At 37.0% G+C, this 18,731-nt stretch overlaps 1 protein-coding gene across 2 annotated transcripts in view; it reads right to left on the bottom strand.

Moving 5' to 3' along the window:
* LOC132140108 (golgin subfamily A member 2-like) overlaps positions 1-15,900 on the bottom strand; it is a 23,475-nt gene extending 7,575 nt beyond the window's left edge. Inside the window, exons 1-23 of one of the 2 annotated variants that reach the window (XM_059548933.1) lie at positions 15,760-15,900; positions 13,862-13,990; positions 13,517-13,588; positions 13,113-13,202; positions 12,961-13,010; positions 11,514-11,577; positions 11,092-11,151; positions 9,737-9,817; positions 9,084-9,122; positions 8,933-8,995; positions 8,567-8,660; positions 7,595-7,701; positions 7,454-7,512; positions 7,237-7,378; positions 7,067-7,156; positions 6,889-6,996; positions 5,302-5,389; positions 4,473-4,609; positions 3,427-3,645; positions 3,238-3,351; positions 2,112-2,336; positions 988-1,087; positions 825-913 (exon numbers count right to left, since the gene is read on the bottom strand). In XM_059548933.1, the coding sequence (XP_059404916.1) occupies positions 825-913; positions 988-1,087; positions 2,112-2,336; positions 3,238-3,351; positions 3,427-3,645; positions 4,473-4,609; positions 5,302-5,389; positions 6,889-6,996; positions 7,067-7,156; positions 7,237-7,378; positions 7,454-7,512; positions 7,595-7,701; positions 8,567-8,660; positions 8,933-8,995; positions 9,084-9,122; positions 9,737-9,817; positions 11,092-11,151; positions 11,514-11,577; positions 12,961-13,010; positions 13,113-13,202; positions 13,517-13,588; positions 13,862-13,990; positions 15,760-15,807 (2,268 nt within the window). In that variant the 5' untranslated portion in view covers positions 15,808-15,900. The remainder of the gene's footprint in view (positions 1-824; positions 914-987; positions 1,088-2,111; positions 2,337-3,237; positions 3,352-3,426; positions 3,646-4,472; positions 4,610-5,301; positions 5,390-6,888; positions 6,997-7,066; positions 7,157-7,236; positions 7,379-7,453; positions 7,513-7,594; positions 7,702-8,566; positions 8,661-8,932; positions 8,996-9,083; positions 9,123-9,736; positions 9,818-11,091; positions 11,152-11,513; positions 11,578-12,960; positions 13,011-13,112; positions 13,203-13,516; positions 13,589-13,861; positions 13,991-15,759) is intronic. The other variant, XM_059548934.1, reaches the window with a different exon arrangement.
* Between the last annotated feature and the right edge of the window lie 2,831 nt (positions 15,901-18,731).

The following is an 18,731-nucleotide window of genomic DNA, read 5'->3' as shown; positions in this document are numbered from 1 at the left end:
AAACATGTTCTGTGATCAGTTTGTCGTTTACCAGTTCATACTTCAGTCGTGCAGCCTAATTATGACTGAATGAGAGAGGTAAATGTTTAAAGATATTTGAAATGCACTTTTTTTTCTAAGTATTCACTGCTCTTTTTCACACAGCAGGTTTTTTGTGTGTGTCCTATTTTTTTTCTGGACAACCTTCTGATGGATTTTACTTTAAATTGTGAGTTCCATTCAGGTTTCATGCCACTGGCACTTTATTCGAAGGATCGTTTACAATTTCACAGCAAAAGCTATAAAGCTGTTTCATAAATAATAAAATACAACGCACTGCAATCTTATTCTGTTTTATCCTTATTCTTCGTGAAAATATGTTCTGAAAGATTCCTTAAGCTTTGTTCGGGATGTTAAACTACTTTAGGAGCTCTAAGGACTGCCATGGTGAAAACATTATTTGAAATCTCCTTGTGAAATTTGCTAGAGTATGGGTCAGTGTTGTGATTGCAGAAGAGTTCGACAAAGGATTACTAACACATAATAAAACACAACTCCAGGTATATTTGTGATGAGGATATGACAATGCAAAATTATTAAAATCTCTTAAAAATCTATGCTGAATTATAAAGACCCTTTATTAATAATTTGCTTTGGGGGAAAAATGGGAAAAACTAAAATATAAGTACATAAACCGATTAATCGATTAATCGTAAAAATAATCGACAGATTAATCGATTATCAAAATAATCGTTAGTTGCAGCCCTAGACTGTAATTTTGCCTGTAAATCTCCAGATACACACACGTGTTGTATATATATAAATATATATGTGAATCCACTCACCATCTCTTGTCTGCTCTGGAAGTCCTCTGGGATGACGATGTGTGTCTTCTGGAAGCTCTCCGGGAGAGAACGACTCTCCAGTCCATCACCTGGAAACAGCAGCAGGGAAATCTTCAGTAGAGAGCGTTTGGTGAAACAGATGTTTCTCTAAAGAGAGACTCACCGTCGTCTCTGTGTGACGTGTTCACGGACGAGCCGCTCAGGAGCTCCTGCACCTCTGTCTTCAGCTCCTCGTTATCTCTGGCCAGCTGCTTCAGTTTCTCCTGCAGGGGGCAGTGATGCAGCACTGAGAGCGTGACCGTCTCATATTATATATACACCTCCACCACTTACTGGAGCCACTGAAACTCTGATACTTGTAAGTGCTGTGTAAATGCATGTGCAAGTGCTCCTTATAAAGTGTATAGAAGTGTATAGAGCCCCGTGTGTTTAATTACAATTAGCAAGACCCTAGATTCAAAATATTAATAAACTTGTAATGTTATCTGAATGATTCGCAATGATTTGTATCGTGAAAAGCATTGTGCAACGTGAATTGAATTGATATTAAAATACAGATTCCGCAAAGAACCAAATACTTATTAATAAATCCCTTTTTAAGGGAGATTTTAAGTCAATGATTTTAAGTTTAATGCTCACATGATATGCACATTTTTAACAAAATGTTCTTACTTTGCAACAGTAAATTATTATTTTGACTTTTGTAACTGGATTTAATCATTGTAATAATGTTAATCTGTTTTTTATCTTTATAATGTAGTGACAACTTCCTGAAAACACATGTGGTAAAAAGAGAAAGCCACACATGGTGAATATTAATAATATCAGACACACAAATAAAACTTAAGCAATTTTCACTCAGAAATTGCTACTGAATTTTACAAAAACACAAAGAAACTGCAAGTAACACATTTATTTTTATTTCCAATTTCAATACTTTTGCTGTGCTTCTTTTTTTTTCTTCTATTTAGCTTTAATTTATTTTATTTTCACACTTTCGTAAGAAATTTTAATGATTTTATTTTTTTTTTAAACATTTAGTCTATGTAGCTTTAATTTATTTTTATTTCAATTTCAGTACTTCTGTGCTTGTCTTGCATTTCTTCTATTTAGCTTTAATTTATTTTAAGTAGAAATTTTAGCTATTGTAACTTTTTTTATTTTTAAAACGTATTCTATATAGCTTGGATTTATTTATATTTTTTCCACACTTTTGTTTCAATTCGAGTAATTTTCATGTTTTTTTTTGCATTTTTTAAATAATATATATTTGTGATTGTGTTTAACTGCGGTGTGTTTGGTGTGTACCTGCGCCTCCTCCAGCTGCACTTTGCCCTGCACCTCGTGGTGCTGCAGTCGGTCCATCAGCTGCGTCTGCTGCAGGAACTGATGGTGCAGATGCTCTCGCTCCGTCACCAGCTGCTGGTATCCAGCGCTGTACTGCTGCAGCTGAGCCAGACACTGATCCCTCTGCTCCTGCACAGACTCCAGCTCTCCACACTTCTCCTGCAGCTGACGGAGGAAGGAAGGAGTTAGGAGAGCAGAGATTACAGGGATTCACTGAGATAGTCTTCGTTTCCAAGACTTTTATCTATTAAATATCCCTTTTCTAGGAATCAGCAACAAAATTAATTGTGCCTTAAAATGTTGGAACCAGTAAATGGTTTCAGGGGAGTTTTAAATGATCCGGTTGATTGTAACTTTTGACTGATAATTGATGAGATGAATGTGTTGTAAAAAAAAAAAAAAATCTTTCGTATAGTCCAATTACTCAATTCAAGCTTTTGCCTGGTTAAATAAAAAAACATTTCTGTCAGCGTTACCGATAAGATAATTTGGCCGATAAATATAAAAAAATGATCAAAAATTTTTGGATTTTTATCGGTTTTATCGGTCAACATATCGGTTTTCATATTTAATAATTATCGGTCTTAATTTTCATCTATCAATAACTTAAGACATTCACATGGTGACAAATAATATTAATTTAATATTTTATACAAATATCTCATTATTACGTTATTATCGTTTTATTTGTTTGTGTTTCATTTTGACTGTAGCTGAATTTAAATCATATATATTTATTATTAGTATATTATCATTACTGATAATGTTGTTTTAACTTCTTATGTTTTATAAAACTCAAGACAGAAATACAGTACTGTTCAAAATTGTGCTTTGAATATTAGATAATTATTGGCTTAATTATTAAATAATTTACATTTTTAAATAAAAAAAAAAAAAAACTAACACTTCTGTCATAAATTTTGCACTTTCACACGTTCAAACCTGAGATTTTTGTTGAAAGTCTTTCCACAGACATGGAAACGGTGTTAGGTTCGATGCGTTTAGTGTGAATCAAGCCGTTAAAAACCTGCTTTAAGGCAACTTTGATTTCTATGCAGACACAAACCTGTTCTTTGGCACCGTGCAGATCTTCCTGCAGCTGACCGATCTTACGAGCGATCTCCTTCTTGATGTGCTGCTCGGACTGCAGAGCGCTGGTCAGCTCCATGTTCTCATTGGTCTGGAGGAGGACAGAGGTCAGAGGTCAGGGGTCAGGTTCACTCCCAAACACAAGTCATCTGTCACTGGAGCTCACCAGCTTGACGAAGCCGTTCTGCAGCTCGGCCAGCTGGTGTTTGAGGTCTCGGTTCTGGGCCAGGGCTCTGCTGATGGTGGCCTTGTCGCTCTGGACATCCTCCAGAATCTGCAGTCGATCCTGAGCCTCTTCAGTGGCGCGTTCTGCCTGTCTCTCCAGTTCCTCCAGCCTCACTTCCTGTTCCTGCACCAGTCGGCTCAGCTGCTCGTTGTCTCGCACCTTCAGGACACAACAGAGCGTGCAAATGAGTGTCTGATCTAATAACATTCCTGACAGGCAAGAGATTTACTGGCAATATCAAATTAAGCAACACTGTGAATATAATGTGTTCTTTTTATACCAGATTTATTTATTTTTACTTATATCCCCATGTCGTGGTGTACTGCACAGGCCTTAAATGTCTTCAGACATTTCTTACAAAGTTTGCACTTCTAGCATTTACAATTATGATGCAACATATTTCAAATCATTATATTTAGATATTATAATTAATTTACAGTTTATTGCCACATCAGCTTCACAGGCTATTACATGGCAAATATTGTAACATTAGAAAAACAATAAAGAAGTAGCACACAATACATTAAAAATAAATTAATAATCTTACAAAACAAGTCCTTAAGGGTTTTCCTGATCATAAACTTTCTCTCATGACATTATTTGTAAATAAACATCTTATGTTAATTTACCCCCAACAACTGTTTTTATCATCTAGAAAAAAAATATATACGTTTTTATAATTATTATTATTAATATACATTTTCTAGATATTCCAAGTTCTAAAAAATTACTGAGTAGAATTTTAAAATTATGTTTCTTAACCTCCTCATGTAAACAAACTAAAAAAACTAGATTTATTGGTTAAACGGAGCATAACACTGAAAAAATGTATATATATATATATATATAGACAGCACATACTGCACGATCTAGCATCTTCACTCGTAAATTTAGAAGAACATGATTGAGTTGTGCAGTTTTAAGAGCAAAGGCGCTCCAGTATAAAAGCGAGACGAAGCGTGTGTCACATGGTCAGTGTGGGTCACCTGAGCCTGGTACTGCAGACTGAGAGCGTCTCTCTCCTCCTGAAGACTGCGGATGGTTTCCTGAAGAACCAGTTCATTCTCTGAAGGGCCTGAGGCCTGTGACACGGCCTGCAGCTCCTGCTCTTTACTCATCACAGCTGCGGACACAACACAAACCGGTCATCTTCCTGTCGGGACACTGAGAGGCCAGACACATACTTTTGTAGAGTATGTTTTGGTTATTTCCTCATGTGATGAAAAAGTGAACTGCTCCGTGTTTTGTTTTTTGGCAAGTGGGGAAAAAGTAGTGACGTTACGTTCAACAACGAAGCTTTTGAAGCTTTTATCAAAAAACGAAACATTTCACATTGTATCGATTGGTTTTGAGAAAAGCACATGATCTATGACGTCCGAAGCTTCAGTATCTGGTTCAAACGGAGCAAACCATTTATCATAATTTATATATTGAGCTCAAAAATGAACTTTGGCCACGAAAATAACAGTCTAAGGACCGAGGAAGACTTAAAATAAACAGATCATAGATTTAATTTATTTTACTTATTTCAGTGCCAGTACACCGACACTAATGACTTTGACAATGACCATTATTTCTATAAAATATAATAAAACAAAAAATCAGATGTAGAACCAGATGTGAAACCACTGGCTGTGACGGAACATAACACTTTGTTAACACGATTTAAAAAGCTTTGAGTAATGAATCTGTTTCCGGTACAGTAGTGTTGAAAGCCTGGCGGGTTCAGAAGACTTCACTTCTCCATCACTAGGGAAAAGGTGCTTTATTGTGTCGTGATCACAGAGAACGGGACGTGAAGGTCTGGTCTCATACCTGCAGCGTTCTCCAGCTCTGAGATCTTCTCCTGAAGCTCCTGAATCTGAGCAGCAGTGCTGTCACGCTCCTCTGACATCAGACGCACCTACACACACACACACACACACACAGACACACACACAGACACACACACAGACACACACACAGACACACACACAGACACACACACACACACACACAGACACACACACAGACACACACACAGACACACACAGACACACACACACACAGACAGACACACACACACACACACACACACACACACACACACACAGACACAGACACACACACACACACATAGACACACACACACACACACACACACACACACACACACACACACACACACACACACACACACACACACACACACACACACACACACAGACACAGACACAGACAGACACACACACACACAGACAGACACAGACACACACACACAGACACACAGACACTCACACACACACACACACACACACACACAGACACACACACAGACACACACAGACACACACACAGACAGACACACAGACAGACACACACACACACACAGACACACACACACAGACACACACACACAGACACACACACACAGACACACACACACAGACACACACACAGACAGACACACACACAGACAGACACACACACAGACACACACACAGACAGACACACACACAGACACACACACAGACAGACACACAGACACACAGACAGACACACACACAGACACACACACAGACAGACACACACACAGACACACACACACACAGACAGACACACACACACACAGACACACACACAGACACACACACAGACACACACACAGACACACACACAGACAGACACACAGACAGACACACACACAGACACACACACAGACACACACACAGACACACACACAGACACACACATTCACAGGATTTTTTTATTTTATTGTTGCTGAAAGAGGTTTGAGTTGGTTGTTGTAAAAAGTAAGCCTAAGTTTGAACGCCATTAAATTTTTTCTGTCTGGAAGTCGAAGCAGCACAAATGAGATGTTAAATGTTTATCATAGCACAGTTCAAATCAGTGTTATTCATCAGTGAGATACTTCAAAAGTTTTTATTCATATTTTTTATTCATATAAAATTTTAATTTTGCTGTCTTTTTTATTTATTTATTAAGCTTTCATTAATGTTCTGAATTAGTTATATTTTTGTCCTTTTATATTTTTAAATATTTATTACTTTTTTTTATTAATATTCTGAATTTTGTTTGTTTGTTTTTGTCTTAATTTTGCTGTCTTTTTATTTATTTATTTTAAGTTATTTAAAATGAAAATGAGAAGTCCTGCCTTGACAAGTAGCTAAAATAAAAAAAGGTTAAAATGTATTATTTGATTTCAGTTAAGGTTTATTTAATTTGAGCTTTTTTTATATAATATTTTATTTTATATATATAATACTATAATAATCCTTTACTTTCAAATGGATTGAAAAAATTCCAAACTGTTCGAGTCATTTGGTCCGTTTACATATTGTAATGTATAAATGGCAAAATGCAATCATTTTATTTATTTTTCAATATAACAGGTGTGTTCACCTGAGACAGAAGCTGCTCTGTTTTGTCCTTCCACACGCGTCCCTCCTCCTGTATCTGTGCAGCGTACTGATCTCTCTCCACCTGCAGCTGAGCCACCGACTCCATCAGCTGCACACACACACACACTCAGGACGATGCTCACAGACACACACATGTCCCAGATGACAGCAGCACACACCTGAGCCGCATGAGCCTCTAACTGGTGCTTCTCTTCCAGAAGGAGCTGGACCTGCTGCTGCTCAGACGGAGAACCCGACTGACCGGAGAACTGCGGGAGCGATGGGAAGAGGGTTCTCGCATCACAGGATCTCCATCAGGATCACAGTAGTGTTTAAAGCGTGTCCTCACCTGCTGCAGCATGCTGTCAGCCATCTCCAGCCGCTTACGGAGCTCATCCACCTCCTGCTTCAAAGCGCTGTTCTCATTTACTCTCAGCTTGAGCTGCTCGGACAGCTCTGAGCTCTGCTGCCTGGTCTCCTCGCTCACATTACTGACAGAGTACAGACACCATATTCACAGCGCATCTGCTGCTAAAGGAGGAGTGAAAACAACTGAAGAGTGTTACCTGAACCGGAGGACTTCCAATCGTAGACTGTCCCGCTCCCTTTCAAGCTCTTTGTTATGCTGCAGAAACAAAAGAAAGCAAGCTTGAACGGTGGCGTTGTGTCAAGCAGCTGATGATGAAGATAAACCGAGGATCTGGTACCTTCTCGAACTGCTTCTGCTGTGAGGAGACTGAAGACAGAGTCCTCTCCAGCTCAGACACTCTCTGTTTACTGGCCTGCAGCCGCGAGCTCAGATCTTCTGCTTCAGCTGCACACACACACACACACACACGCAGGCGCACACACACACACACACAGGCACACACACACACACACACACACACAGGCGCACACACGTGCACACACACACACACGCGCACGCACGCGCACACAGATACACACACACGCGCACACACACACACACACACGCACGCACAAACACACGCATACACACACACACACGCACAAACACACACACAGACACACACACACACAAACACACAAGCCGGGTCATACATTATATTGTGCATAAAGAAAAATAAGTCTTTAAGCATAATATGATTTTTTTTTTTGTAGTTGACAAAAACCCAATTATAACTGCCACTGAGATTTCAATTGTACAAATGTAAATGAGTTACATTTTTTCTCCAATTACATATATTCATTAAACATGTTTTTCATTCTTAAAAGACCAACTGAGTTATTTTAGAAAACCCTACTTACAGGCAAATTTCTATTTCATTTTTTTTTTACGTTAGATTAATTTTTTAAGCTTCAATTAATTGATTTAATGATTTATTACAGGGTGAATATGACCAGGTCATGTTTTACTACAATATCTAAACAAATACAGTACTAAATTATATTTAGCAGAAAGAAACATACGTATGTATTTGCTAATGTAACTGAATAAAATCTCTTTATAACTGCTGCTGAGATTTCAATGGTTCGAATGTAACTCAATTCTGCTTTCAATAAAACTAAATCTTGTATTTTTTTCTCCTTACAAATATTCATAAAAACATTTTATTTCTTAAAAAAACCTAGGAGTTCACTAGGTTTCAGAAAATCCTATTTAGAGGCAAATTTCAGAAAATGAGAAATGACACACACACACACACACACACACACACCGGTCTTGTGTCGCGCTGCCTGCTGTGTGTAAGACAGAGCCGTCTGTAGCTCTGATTTCTCAGACACCAGGATGCCGATGGTCTGAATGTGAACCTGAATGAGGAAGACATGCATCATTAAACACATACAAAACCTGACATTAAACCAAATGACACTAAATTCAACAGTGAATGAGTGAATGCTGTCCATAAAACAGCTTGTGTCTTTCGAATTAAATGTATTTATTAATATCTTTTCCTTAAAAGACCAGCAGAGTTCACTACCTTTTAGAAAATCTGATTTAAACGCATATCTCTGAAGATTAAAGTCAGACCTAAATATGGCCAAATCTAGCATCCCAGCATGCTTCTTTATGAGCGGTTCACCTGTAGCTGTTCACGTATCGCTCCCTGCTCCTTACTGAACTTCTGCTCGAACTCTTTCCGCTCCTGATGACAAGAGATTACACACAATAAGAGAAGCGGCTCATTAATAAACCATAGATGAGCTAATAACACAGCTGGCAGCTTACTGTACCTTCTGTAGTTGAGCAGAAAGCTCCTGAGACTGCTTCGTCTGAAAACAATCAACATTGTGTTTATTAAAATATAAATCAGTAAACCAGCACGTTAAACCGAGACCGGACAGTTTATACAGGTTATTGCTTTATTAAGATGATATGGATTCAAAATGTAAGAAGGGGGAAAAATATGATCGCCTGATATTACTGACTACTAACATCAGATCCTAACATGTGCATTCCAATATAAAACGTACTAAAATAATTAAGATAAATTACACGTGTGTGCAATAATGTAATCTTGAATTTCTAATCAAAGAGTTGAAATCATTTGATTTATTTACTAACAGCTTGTTTTCTTTATTAAAAAAATAAAAAAGCAAACTAACCCTAGTTTTTCTAATCTTTTTGAATTCTATCATTATATATATATTGGATAAAAGCGTCTGTTAAATGACTACATGACCATCTGAGGCACAAGTACATGGACAAACAATTTAAAAAACGAGAAACTGAAACAATGTTGCATGTTAAAAATAGCACCAGTAGCAAACAATGTTGCATCTTCAAAAATGTCACAGTGTTGCACTCTGTTATTGAATGCATGTGAAGTGAACTGCAACATGGGACGTTACATTCTCATGTATCACACACACACACACACTCTTACCATTGTCTCCAGTTTGGACGTAAGCTGAGCGTTTGTGAGCGCGCTGGAGTCCAGAGCCGCTGCCAGATCCTGGTGACGAGTCTGACGTGGCCACATGAACAGAGAGAGAGACAGAGAGAGTAAATATTTACCTGTGTGTGTGTGTGTGTGTGTGTTATGTGATAAAGGCTGAAAGGTGGGCTTTGTGTACTGCGATTCTGGGAAACCACTATAATTCTGCCTCTCGGAGAATGAATCTGCTTTATCTATAAACCCATCTGATATTTTTCTACATATTTTTAAATGTGAACCAGTGGATCGACACAAAGTGAATGCATTATAAAAATCTACACAATTAAGACACTAAGATATACATGTATATGTTATTTAATATAATAATTAATTGATGATAATGGTTTAAATTAATATAATAATTGATACTTTTGTTTAAAGGCTGAAATGTTAAGTGTATATCTTTAAAAGTTTTTTAAAGGTCTTACATTTTATTTTAAAAATACTGCAGATACCAGGTTTAAAACAAATTAAATTAGTTGTACTTGTAGCTTCAAGTTTACGGTTCAAAAATGTACTCATCAAAATCGATCAAAAGTGACATTTATAATTATAATGTTACAAAATGTTTCTATTTCTAAATAAATGCTGTTCTTTACTGAAACAGTGTTCAACACTGATAATAATCAGAAATGTTTCTTGAGCAGTAAATCATCATATTTTCATGATTTCTGAAGATCATGTGACACTGAAGACTGGAGGAATGATGCTGAAAATACAGCTGTGCATGACGGAAATAAATTACACTTTAACACAGATTCACACAGAAAACAGATGTTTTACAATAGAATAATATTTCACTATTTTTACTGTATTTTTTACTGTGAAGCGAGTGAAATTGTATCTTCTAAACAGAGCCTCACTGTGCCATGTCGTCTGTTACAGACGTGTTTGTGATGCTGAAACAGGATGTTTGTTCAGTGTGTAGCAGGAGATCGTCGGATCAAATGCCAGAACTAGTCTGACAGGACACACCACACACACACACACACACACACACACAATACCTATTCAGACTTAAATCACAGTGGCACAGATCACAGGGACAAGCTTTAGATCGGTTTTAATAGTTTTAATAAGTCCTGAGGGAATCAATCTGGGATATGATTGTGAAATTAATATCAAGTGCCTGACGCTCTTAAACAGCCAATCCAGTAAACCCCTACAGACTACAAGCTATTTCCATCATAAGAAGTCGAGCTTCAATAAGATTATCCTGCTTGAGCGAGATTAGCCACCGTTCAGAGTGACATTAGCTTACTGTACAGTTCTGCACGTCTGCACAGTAAAACATATTCAAATACCTCCATCTCCTTCTCGTTGACCGTCGGCGGACCGCTGTCTCCATTGATGTACGTCGTTGACTGCATTAAAGCCAAAAAGGAAAGAAAAACAGTCCATGTGAATCAGAACTCAGAGCTTTGACCAGTTCATTCTGGAAAGGGTTATTAACCAGTGTTAGATAGGAATTCAACTGCTTCTCCTGGAAGTCATGCAAATGGGTTTATACTTTTATTTCTGCAATTCACTCAAGCCGTGTAAGTTCAAAAGAATTCGGTTTATTTGGGAGGATCTTAAAAGTCTTTATTTTCTTGGAAAAAAATGCATCTGGCCTCATTTGATTCATGAGTGCACGTCAACCTAAAGCAAAACAAAACCTGTTTCCAAAATGAGATAACATGAACCAATGACATCAGAGTCCGACCGAAGCAGAAGCGTGGCTCACCTCAGACAGCAGTCCATTGAGCTGCTGGGAGATCTGTCTCAGGCTCTCGGTGGACGACAGCAGCCTGCAAACACACACATGAGTTCAGTCCAGCAAAACAGACTATTTGGTTACAGTTATGAACCAAACCAGCAGTAAAACATTCAGAATCAAGAGTATTTCTGTATAGTTAGTGTTAACAGAGAATCAAACAGCATGCAAAAATAGGTTTGGGTCGATTTCTATTAGGGCTGTCACTTTTGTGAAAAAATCTTTTTTTGATTTTTAAGACATAAGTGTTCATTGAATGTGCAGAGGGGACGTGCTGCCATAACAAGAAAAACATCAGTGCAGGCTTCAACCCGGCTGCATTTATGATTTAGGCAATTCAGAAATCTCCAAGATTATTTTAAATAATGATTCAATCCATTTCAAACAACTGTTCAAAAGATGATACTTTAAATGGACACTGGGTCTTATAGGGGCGCAACGCATACTGCACTTTCGGAGTTCTTTATTTTCTTTTTCTGCTTGGTTGTGAGTTTTGTTACATCTATATTTTTTAATTGTTTAATTATTTTAAAATTAATAGAGTACATATTTGGTTAAAATCGATTCCCTATTTTCATTTTGGAAACTTTTTTTGGTTGGTCCGATCGAATGTGCAATCGATTTTCGAACTAAAAGTGACAGCCCTAATTTCTATGTAATAAACTTGAGATATATTCTGTTTTATTGCTTATAGTCAATAACATACTAAATACTTTTATACTGTACAGTCATTTTTACTACATTAGTGTCATTTACATTATCAAATGAGTAGTTAACATTTTCATTTTCGTAACTTTCATACCTAACAAATGTTATTTTATATGCTTTTCCCATTTACTTCCGGTAATTCTAGAAAACTAAATACGAAAAAATTAATTGTTGAACTGCTTAAAATAATATAACCATTTTTAACTGAAATAAAAAAAAATAAAAGTAGTAGTGGACAAGTTACTTTTCTCAATTTTTATTTAGTTTATCTAAAATAAATAAGGCAAGGCAAGTTTATTTATATAGCACATTTCGTACACAATGGTAATTCAAAGTGCTTTACATAAAAGAAAGTAAAATAATAATGAAGAAAAATAATAAGAAAAAAATAAAATAAAAATTATGTTTTTTTGGGGGGGGGGGGGGGGTTAATAAAAAAAAAAAAGAGATAAAAAAAATAAAGAAAAACAAATATAAAAACTAATTTAAAATATGAATAAAACAGTATTTCGGTGATACTAAAACGGCACCGTTTGAATCAGAGTTGTTTGTGTGTGTTTTGCGATTCATCTTTTTATAAAATACATCTGGGGAAAAAAAAATGATTTGAAGAATATTTCCAGAACCGAGACAGCAGAAGAACTGAGCTGATACTGTTGGGCTCAATAAAACATCTGATGGCTAATATATAAATAAAGAGTAAAATCACCTGTTATCTTCCAGAGGATGTTCATCGCCGTTTGCATCTTCTGCGTACTTCTGCCGGAAAAACATACGAGTGAAAAACTAACTTGAGGGCCAGGCTCATGCGAGTTTTACACAGTGTTTTAAAGCCTAGCGAGAACGCAGAGACAGACAGACCTTCAGGCCAGTGTTATCACAGTTAAGAGCAGAAGCAGCGCTGGTCTCCTCCAGCTCCTGCGAGACACAGCTCACCGCATCCACGGCGTCCTGATGCAACACAGCGGCAGAGATGCATTAAACTCACACATACACACCACACTCTTCATGATACTCATATATCCTCATATCTATCAACTACTTTCATAAGAAGGTTCAATATTCACTCCCAACAGACGCTAATGTGCTGATGATTTATGACAGACCCTGCAACTTAAGATGCATTAAAGTCAACATCATTCACAGTAAGAGTAAGATGATGCAAACGTCGACTTCCTGCGATGATCGGACAGCATGCGAGGAAACACAGATGATGAATCAAAGAGCAAACGGAGGACAGAGAGAAGGGACAGCGAGCGGCTCACCTGACTGTGAGGCTGAGACACTCCATTAGTCAGACTAACATCACACACCATGACTCTGAGAATACTCTCAATCTACAGGAAGGAGAGGCAGACCAGAAAGAAAAGAGGAAGTAGTGGAGGAAGGAAACACAAGATGAAGGGTTCATCGCGCCCGACTCGTTAATGTTAATAACCCTGGATCAGACTCTCTGTAATAACTCAAATTCACTGTCAAATAATAAAATAAATAAATCAGAAAGCAGCAGCTGTATAAAAGCACAGCAGGACTATAGTAACAGATCCTGACAGTGAACACTGATGGCGTCTGAGAAGCTCTGATTTCAGCAGCGTGGACTGATTTCGCACCTGATTCACATCGTCCGGCGGGGGTCTGTCCACAGCGGTGTCCAGCTGATCGCCTGCTTTAACCTTCCTCTTCTTCTTTGGTCCAGCACTTCCTGTGGATGGAGTGGTCTTCTGCTGAAACTCCTTCAGCTGTGGGATGAACCAAGAAACAAAAGGTTTGGGTTTTCTGTTTGGTGCTAGAACGCTAGTACATTTCCCAAATAATTAAAGAAATGGCGAGCAAGGCATTGAATTAAAAGTGAAATCTAAAAGTTTGAAATAGTATTTTGATGTAAAATTTGAGTTATGATTAAAATAATGAAGAAAAGTAAACCAGAGGACATCAATTAACATCACGTGAAGTGAAAAGCTGTGTTTTTGTGTTTTTTGTGTTTTTCAAACCATCGTTTCCGGCTAAATACGAGTCCATGATCCATAATAACACTTCCTCCAACAAAAAAAGTCTTTAGTGCCTGAATCAGGAGAGAAATCTGCACAGAGACCTCTTTTGTTGATCTGACTGCTTCTATTGTCCTCATTATCAGTCGCTTTGGATAAAACTGTTTGCTAAATGATTAAATGTAATGTAAATCCAAAACAGCTCTAAACAAATCTGTGTCTGGACACTTTTTCACTGGAGGAAGTGTTATTATGGATTATGAACTTTATTTATTTGAGTTAAAATCATCTTAATGCTGGATGTGTTTCATCTTTTGTCTTCTCCAGAGGTTCACTGATGGACTGGAGTGCTGTGGATTATTCTGATGTTTTTATCAGACTCTCATTCTGACGGCACCCATTCACTTGCAAGTATGCAAGAGAATGCATTTTCAGCACGTTTATTTTTGGGTGAACTATTTCTTTAACACAATATTTCTGAAAAACACATATGCGTCGACTAAATCAAGTTCCACTGTGCCGTGACACAACAGATCAATCAGATACGACAACAAACAGCATTTTCTGTTCGTGAAGAGCCTCCCGTCCATTTCTGCGACACAGAGATAGAGAACGAATCTCTCGTAGGTCAGGTTCACAGTTGTGTTAGTGGGTTTGGTTGTGATTCAGCGGTCACGGGACGGACGCAGGGCTCTAAATCAGCTCTCATATGACAGAGCCCAGGTTTGCCATGACTTAAATACCAGGGTTGAATTAAGCCGTGTTGACATTCCAGAACACAGACAGCATAAAGAACAGCAGCTGTGCTTCAGAACCTAGTGCAGACACAAGCGCCCTAACTAGACAGCACTTAAGACATCAAGTGACTGCCTTCCTAGACAGCACATACTTCCATCATTGAACAAAAACACTAATAATCACAGATTTGATCAAACAGCAGTTTAAAGATTACAATGAGGGCAAATTATTCCTATTGGTTAAGCACTGCTAGCAGACTAGACCATCAACCAGCTGTTTCAGTAAGAGAGGTTATTTTAACTAGCAGTTGGCAAGTAAGTTAACACTAATCAGTTAGTTAAATGAGCCTAAAATCAAGAATATATGTCTAGTTTAGGTTTATTTTCAACTAATGTAATTCACATTGTTGTTGTTTTGATTCTGACGCCAAAACACAGAGGCTAGCAACATTAGCATGCCTAGCTAAACCGACATTCGCTCACAGTTAACACTTATAAAGCGCATTTCTGACAGGTTTAAATCGTTATAAACGCGAATAGAGAGACGAATACTAATGAGTTCGTATTCAGGCCCTGCCGCAGCTCAGTCCCCGGGCTTTCCTGACAGCCTCGGCCGTCCGGGAGCGATGGCAGCCGGACGCGGGCGCGCGGAGAGGTCGGGAGACGTGGAAAGTCAACATGACAGATGTAAACGCACACGCTCGGATGCGATTCGGTTCAGATTAAAAGTAACGTTTTTGTCTCAAAACGAGAAAGAGAAGACGTGAAAGTACAAAAACGTACCTTTTTCTTGGCTGCAGCGAGTTTGATTTGCCTGTTCTGGTCCGCCATCCTCTCGCGCAGCTGAGCGAACGGCACACCACGTCACCAGAAGAGCCGCGCGCGCGTGCGTGTGCATGAGACGCACGCTCACCGCTGACTGCGATTTCCGTATCCATCACATCAGATTATGATTATGACCCGCCCAGCCCAACTCGAAAACCATTATTTCTACGTCTTATTTCCGATTAGGGAAATTCGTATTTACGAGAATTCCGTTAGCACGTGAAGGTAGCATGCGTCATTTTAGAAAAGCTAGGTTTATTTAGCTATCTTTTAGCTTTAAGTTTGTATCGTTCATTATATATTAATGTTTATATCGTTGTCATTCAGCAGTTTATGCACCACATTCCTTCATATATGCTGCTACAATATCTCATACTAGCTTGTTATTCAATAAACCGTCATATATATATATATACACACACACACACACACACACGAAATAATCATAACCTCTTAGGGAAACGCTGCTTTCTCTCTCTCTCTCTCTCTCTCTCTCTCTCTCTCTATACATATATATTAATACATTTTAGAAAAGTAGATTTATGTACTCGGAACTCATGCAAACCAAAAATAACTAACTTGAGAAGAGGTAAGGAAATGAGGTTAATAAAGTAATTTCAGGAAACACTTTATCAGGTGTTTTCCATGTCAGGGTGACAAAAGAGTTTTGTAATGTCTTTCAAATGTCATGTAACTTCAAAACGTGCTCATTATCTGCCTTACGTGCACAAACACTGTTTTTACAAACCCATTGCTATACTGAAAGTGTAATCTATTGAATGCAATTAGCGAATCATCAAATACTATTAGATGTGGAGCGTATTTAGAATATGTGTTCTTTTATTAATGTGACCACGATACATTTCTAAACAGATGTTCTGTTCTGGAATTTTTCGCAGAGGTGTGAAGCTGCTCGAGCGAGCGCGTGCAGAACTAAACAGACCTAAAAGCGTGATTTAACAGAAAATTGGGCTAGTTGTCCTTGCAGGCAATTTTTGACCTTTAGCTATTTGGACTTATCATTTTGAACACAGGGAAAACAGAAGTTGAGTGCCCTTTTGAGAATCGTTAATGTCATACTTTTTACTTTAGAAAACGAACGTTTTTTGTTTCTTCTTTGTCCTTCTTTTGGAAAAGGAAACGCTGTGAACTTAAGAGCCTCGTCTAACTGATGAAAACAGGTAACTTATTAATTTTTTTTTTATTGATGTCCAATCGTGTTTTTGTGTTGTAGAGATTGCCTTTAAAACGCTGTGTATTTATTTAGACAGAATTATGAGTTGATGCATCATGTAATACATTATAACACATTTTATATTTTAGTCGTTGCTTCACACAATGGGAAATGTTGACCCCTGGATAAAGTAAATTAATAAACATGTTTTATATATATATATATATATATATTTATTGCGTTTTTAAAAGCTGTGTAAGTGTATAACAAAACAAAATCTAATTGAAAGGATTGTATTGTAAGGGGTGTTAAATGGGCCTCCATCAATCCAAATATACAGAAATTTTCCGAAATTCATATCGTGGCAGAGAAACATAGTGCCAAAATGTTTCAGAGTTTTTCAAACAGTTCATTAGACCTCATGGCTTGGTTTTTGCTCTGATATGAATGTTTGGCTGTTAGACTGTGTCTAGACAGGTGTGAGGTTTTCCAAATTATGTCCAATTTGCCAAATTTACTCCAGTCAATGTGTAGAAATGTCTCAAAGATGAACCAGAGAAATGTCATAGCAAAAGTTATGTCAATGTTGATAATTTAAGTTTTTCTTTGTCATGTATTATGGTTTTTGCTTTGTCATTATTGGAAATAGAGTGTAGATTAAGGTGAGAAATTTATAATTTAAAGCAATTAAGCATAAGACTGCAACACAACAAGATGTGAAATAAATGAAAAAATACTGAATACATTCCGAATTGTATTTGACCTATTCTGCAAAAACTCGATGAGACTTAGTTTTTTAGTCGTAGGTATGGCTTCTTTTCAAACCAGTCATAAAGGCAAGAATTTCCTTTTTCATATTTTTTTAATTTCTAGAAAAAAAACTAAATTCTGTGCCGTTTAAGTGGTCAAATATGTAGTGCTCAAAATGCACGGGCTTATGAATTATTACATCACACAGGTTTATTAAAATTAAATTAAATTAAATGTATTATTATTATTTATATTATTTCACAGGCACAGTAAGATGCAAAACGTACAAACATAAAATTTCTATTAATATGAAAACAGAATTAAATAATAAACAAAAAAGAAATAAAAATAGTTCCCCTTATATTCTTTGTAGCCCAGACAATGCTTCCAGTGGCCAAATAATAAATATCCTTTTATACTCTTATTATACGTTTCCAATTTATTGTCTATTAAAATTTCTATTTATCATTAAGTTGGTATTTATTGGCTCATGAATATTAAAGTCCCAGGAGAGCAACAACGAGAAGACATGGCCAAGAAAATATGATCCGGACACATTATGATATAGTCATAAAAGTGTGATTTAACAAGCTTTAAGTCACAAAACAAAATTTAAAATGTTTTGTCTGACTAACATGACATTTCATGTTTGTTAAAATGTGTTTCAGTGCATATACTGTAGCCATGAAGGTTTGTTGGATTCTTGCCCTATTTCTAACTGGTAGGTCACTTTATTTTCTTTTAAGGCAATTTAATATTTTTTATAATTAAAGATTATTTGTATTATTTAACTTTATATATATATATATATATATATATATATATATATATATATATATATATATATATATATATATATATATATATATATATATATGTGTGTGTGTGTGTGTGTGTGTGTGTGTACACTTGAGGTAAAAAGTTTACATAAACCTTGCAGAGACGCAAAATGTTTATTTTTACCAAAATAGGAGGGATCATAAAAAATGAACAATATTTTTTTATT

The sequence above is a fragment of the Carassius carassius genome, chromosome 4 (assembly GCF_963082965.1).
Source record: "Carassius carassius chromosome 4, fCarCar2.1, whole genome shotgun sequence".
Classification (NCBI taxonomy): Eukaryota; Metazoa; Chordata; class Actinopteri; order Cypriniformes; family Cyprinidae; genus Carassius; species Carassius carassius.
Note: the sequence above shows the minus strand (reverse complement) of the source record. Positions and strands in the feature narration are given on the sequence as shown.